At 49.7% G+C, this 5,000-nt stretch overlaps 1 protein-coding gene across 1 annotated transcript in view; it reads left to right on the plus strand.

Moving 5' to 3' along the window:
- Nucleotides 1–5,000, plus strand: part of fam184b (family with sequence similarity 184 member B) — a gene marked incomplete at both ends in the record, with an annotated part of 49,912 nt that overhangs the window by 20,896 nt on the left and 24,016 nt on the right. The window contains one exon of the mRNA XM_083635928.1: nt 1,951–2,661. Coding sequence (XP_083492054.1) covers nt 1,951–2,661 — 711 coding nt within the window. The remainder of the gene's footprint in view (nt 1–1,950; nt 2,662–5,000) is intronic.

Raw genomic sequence — 5,000 nt, forward strand, 5'->3', positions numbered from 1 at the left:
AGAATGTCGACTTTTCAAAAGTTCGCTAACAATTAGTGCAAAACCCTGAATGAAAACACGGCTAGTGATGCGCAGAAGAGGATCTCAGAACGTACATCTGGTCAGAAACCTTGAGAGTAGATAGAGTGGCACAGTAGCAGAAGATGGGTTGTAATCATCAAAGCGGAGTGGCTGAAGAGTGGGAAAACATTGCCAACAAACGCTGGACTCCTTTGCGCCACGCTGATAAGCACGGTCCCAATTTGGCACAGATAAGGTGGATCCATGGGCCCATAATGTTGGTGTCAGCACTACAGGCAGCTGGTGGTGGAGCAGTGTGGGGACTGTGTTCTTGGCACGCGTCAGGCCCATTAGTATCAATTGAGCCTAGTATCAATAGTATCAGTGGTTTGAAGGCCACAGCCCAGCCAGACGTTGCTGCTGACCAGGTGGATTCATTCATGGACACAGTCTGCCCTTTGCTTTTATCCCTCCGGCAGGATACTGCACCCATTGTCCCAAGATGGTTCCAGGAACATAGCAGAGAGTTTGCTTTACTCCAATGGCCTGCTCAGTCCATATACCTGCACAGTCCATAGACCTGCACAGTCCATAGGCCTGCACAGTCCATATACCTGCACAGTCCCTAGACCTGCACAGTCCATAGACCTGCACAGTCCATAGACCTGCACAGTCCATAGACTGTGGCAGTCCATAGACCTGCACAGTCCATAGACCTGCACAGTCCATAGACCTGCACAGTCCCTAGACCTGCTCATTCCATATACCTGCACAGTCCATAGACCTGCACAGTCCATAGGCCTGCACAGTCCATATACCTGCACAGTCCATAGACCTGCACAGTCCATAGACCTGCACAGTCCATAGACCTGCACAGTCCCTAGACCTGCTCAGTCCATATACCTGCACAGTCCATAGACCTGCACAGTCCATAGGCCTGCACAGTCCATATACCTGCACAGTCCCTAGACCTGCACAGTCCCTAGACCTGCACAGTCCATAGACCTGCACAGTCCATAGACCTGCACAGTCCCTAGACCTGCACAGTCCATAGACCTGCACAGTCCATAGACCTGCACAGTCCATAGACTGTGGCAGTCCATAGACCTGCACAGTCCATAGGCCTGCACAGTCCCTAGACCTGCACAGTCCATATACCTGCAGAGTCCATAGACCTGCACAGTCCATAGACCTGCACAGTCCATAGACCTGCACAGTCCATAGACTGTGGCAGTCCATAGACCTGCACAGTCCATAGACCTGCACAGTCCATAGACTGTGGCAGTCCATAGACCTGCACAGTCCATAGGCCTGCACAGTCCCTAGACCTGCACAGTCCAACAGTCCATAGGCCTGCACAGTCCATAGACCTGCACAGTCCATAGGCCTGCACAGTCCATAGACCTGCACAGTCCATATACCTGCACAGTCCATAGACCTGCACAGTCCATAGACCTGCACAGTCCCTAGACCTGCACAGTCCATATACCTGCACAGTCCCTAGACCTGCACAGTCCATATACCTGCACAGTCCATAGACCTGCACAGTCCATAGACCTGCACAGTCCATAGACCTGCACAGTCCGTAGACCTGCACAGTCCATAGACCTGCACAGTCCATAGGCCTGCACAGTCCATAGACCTGCACAGTCCATAGACCTGCACAGTCCATAGACCTGCACAGTCCATAGACCTGCACAGTCCATAGACCTCAAGGCAATCCAGCATCTTTGGGATGAGGTGTTCACAGCACACACAATGGGCTGCCACAAAAACTGTGACATTATGGAGTCTGCATGGACCAAGATCCTGGTGAAATTCCAGGACCTTGTTGAATCCATTCAGGCTGTTCTGTGTTTTAAAGGGGGCTCCTTCCCGGTACTAGTGAGATACATCTCCTGAGTGTATATGTGAGTCCATCCTGTAACACGTTCTCCTCTGTGCCTCTAGGTACAGGCAGACTTTCAGAGCTTCCGCTACCAGGTAGAGGAGAGGGAGCGCGAGGCTGAGGCAGAGCGCAGAAAGGGGTTCGAGGAGAGGCTCCAGGCCGCGGAGGAGGAGCTCCAGGAGGCCAAGACCCAGCTCGGCGCGGCCCGGGACGAGAGCCTGCGGCTGGGCGCGGAACTGGAGAAGGCCGGGGGGCAGGTCCAAGAGCTGGACGCCCGGTGCCGGCAGCTACGGGAAGCGGCGGCCGAAGAGCAGAGGAAGAGAGGCGAGGACGAGAGGAGGCGAGAAGAGGAGGAGAAAAAGAAAAGGGAAGAGGAGGAGAGGAAGACGGAGGAGGAGGACCCTGAGATAGCGAGAGCGCTCCTGGAGGAGGTGAGCGCGCTGAGGGCAGAGCGCGAGCGAGCCGAGGAGGACAAGAGGCGAGCGGTGAGAGAGGAGCGAGACGGGTGGGAGCGGAAGATGAGCGCCCTGGCCGAGGAGAAAGAGGAGCTGAGGAAAAGGATGGAGGAGGAGAAAGAGGAGCTGAGGAAGAGGATGGAGGCGGAGCGCAGGGAGGAGCGGCGCAGGTGGGAGGAGAGGGAGGAGGAGGAGAAGAAAGGGCTGCACAGTGCGCTGAGGGAGCGAGTGAAGAGGGCCGAGGCAGAGGCGGAGAGCCACCTGGAGAGGCTCGACGAGGGCAAGAGGAGCACTCTCAAGGTGCAGGAGCGAATACAGGTACGCACTGGCATTCATAGTCATAGTCATTAGGGGTGGGGGAAAAAATCGATTCACCTAAGTATCGCGATTTTTAATGTCACGATTTTTTGGATCGATCTTTTATTCCAGAATCGATAATCGCAAATTAAAAAAAAAAAAAAAAAAAAAAATTTTTTGGGTGCTTGCAGTCAGGCCACTCACTGAACAGCAGGCCAGGCGCCGCCTACTGGTTTACTAGTGGTTTTATTACTTTATTAGTTAGTCTGAAGTAATAATTACACTTCAGGGTTAAAGTGGGTGCATCTCATTGTAAAATTGGACTTCAAACGGCCCAAATCTGGCTTCAAACGGCCCAAATTTCACGCGCGTTGGCCCATATCGGCCTGGCCTGCTTGGTATCTAATGCCCGGCCTGAATTATGATCCCAGTCCGCCCCTGTTTTTAACTATATCGCCCAGCCCTACTCATGATATATAATATACAGTCTCTAGTGTATGATTCAACTTTTCCCATGTTCTAATCTAGTGTAAAAAAGCAAACAAACTGAAAAAAGAAAAGAAAAAAATAAACAAAAATCGCAATAAATCGTAATATCGAATCGCAATAATCGTAGAATCGCAATACTTAAGAATCGCAATATAAATCGAATCGGCACCCAAGAATCGTGATAGTATCGAATCGGGAGATAAGTGAATCGCCACAGCCCTAATAGTCATGCTGAAATATCATGTGCTGCTTAAGTCGCCGACAGACTGTGAGATTGTAGCAATCTTATACGTTTATTGGAGGCCACACTGTGAGACATTGGATCTAATAAACTTGGGTACGACGTCAGGTTTGATGTGTGCAGACTGTACGGTTACGATGCACGTCTCCGTCATACCAAAACTTACAAAAAATATTTTCTTTAAAGCCCCATTCAGTAAGTTTTCCACTGCGCCCTCTGCGTGCATTAGTATCGATAACGATATCGCCGTTCAAAGTCAACAAAACACAGCGCCAGAAGCTCTATGTACATGTTGTGACATCGGGTACTCACCACGTGATGAAATAATAATCCATAGTTCCGTGAAACATCATTTTCGTAGCAAATCCGAATCGAGTCACTTCCTCGTTTTCATGAACACAGCGCTTCCGCTGTACAGCGCATGCGCGCATGCTTTTCTTTTTTTCTTTTTTCTTGCTACGGGACGTGACAGACAAACTGCTTAGTCCCAGTACTGGCCAATGGAGGGCGGTGTGGGATAAATAAAGACGAGGGTCTCCCTATTAAAAGTCAATCTACCATGTCCTGTGACTAAAAAGCAGATATATTACAGTAAAAAATGTCAAAAATCTTACTGATTGGGGCTTTAAATCCGCAGTTGTTTATGTTTTGGTCCGAGTGAAATGTTATGTGGTCTCTCCTGTTTCTAAATATATATCTGAACCGTTTGGTTGGACCAAGTAAAAGTATTTTTATAAGCATTTTACGAAATGTCTATGAGAAAATAAATGGCGGATGAAAATCTCTGGTACAGTGCTGAAGCAGGAAGTGACGTTTGACTTTGGCTCTCTATAACAAGAAGGAGCCCTTTGCAAAGTGGAATTTATGTGTATGGAAAAAACATCTGAGGAGGAGGAGGAGCATGTGGACCTGCTCAGGGATGGGGAACAGAGGCCAACACGCGATGCCAATTTAGCGAGAGAGCTTGAAGTAACGTCAACGTTTCTTAGCCTTCTCTACTAGCATTAGCGTCTATATATACTGACATGACCATGCAGCATTCCTATTGGTTGTTATCAGACATCGTCGTAGCCGTCACCCTAAATGTGTGACAGTGTCAGAATTGGTCCTAGGCTTATCTTTGGCCGCAAGACTCTGTGACAACGGCCGTCTTTGAACCTCTCTCACTGCGCGACGCAAAAGACGAGCGTTTTTTTTTGTAGCCGCCACCAAAGATATCTCCACGTTTCTTTCACGATCGGCGGTCATCTTTCGTCCGGGGACAGCCACAAATCACAGAGTGTCAAAGGCTTTAGGGAGGTGAGAAGATAATGGAAATGTTCCAGCTCCCTGTCTCTGATGTACCCAGCTAATGGTGGTGTTGATGGGAAAGAGAGAGAGAGAGAGAGAGAGGGAGAGAGAGAGGGAGAAAGAGAGAGAGAGAGAGAGAGAGAGAGAGAGTGAGTGCTACAGTACTCCCTCTCTGCCAATTGTGTGTTAATGAGTAGCTGGAGCTGCAGCAGCACCATTACAGGCTGGCCTGTGAGAGCTGGCACAGAGCTGACATAAGCCCCTCACCACAGACCATTAAAGCCTCACAGCCGGCCCTGATGTCTCTCCTGACTCACCACATTTCCTTCTACATCTTTTT

The sequence above is a fragment of the Poromitra crassiceps genome (genome assembly GCF_964638095.1).
Source record: "Poromitra crassiceps genome assembly, chromosome: 4".
NCBI classification, from domain to species: Eukaryota; Metazoa; Chordata; class Actinopteri; order Beryciformes; family Melamphaidae; genus Poromitra; species Poromitra crassiceps.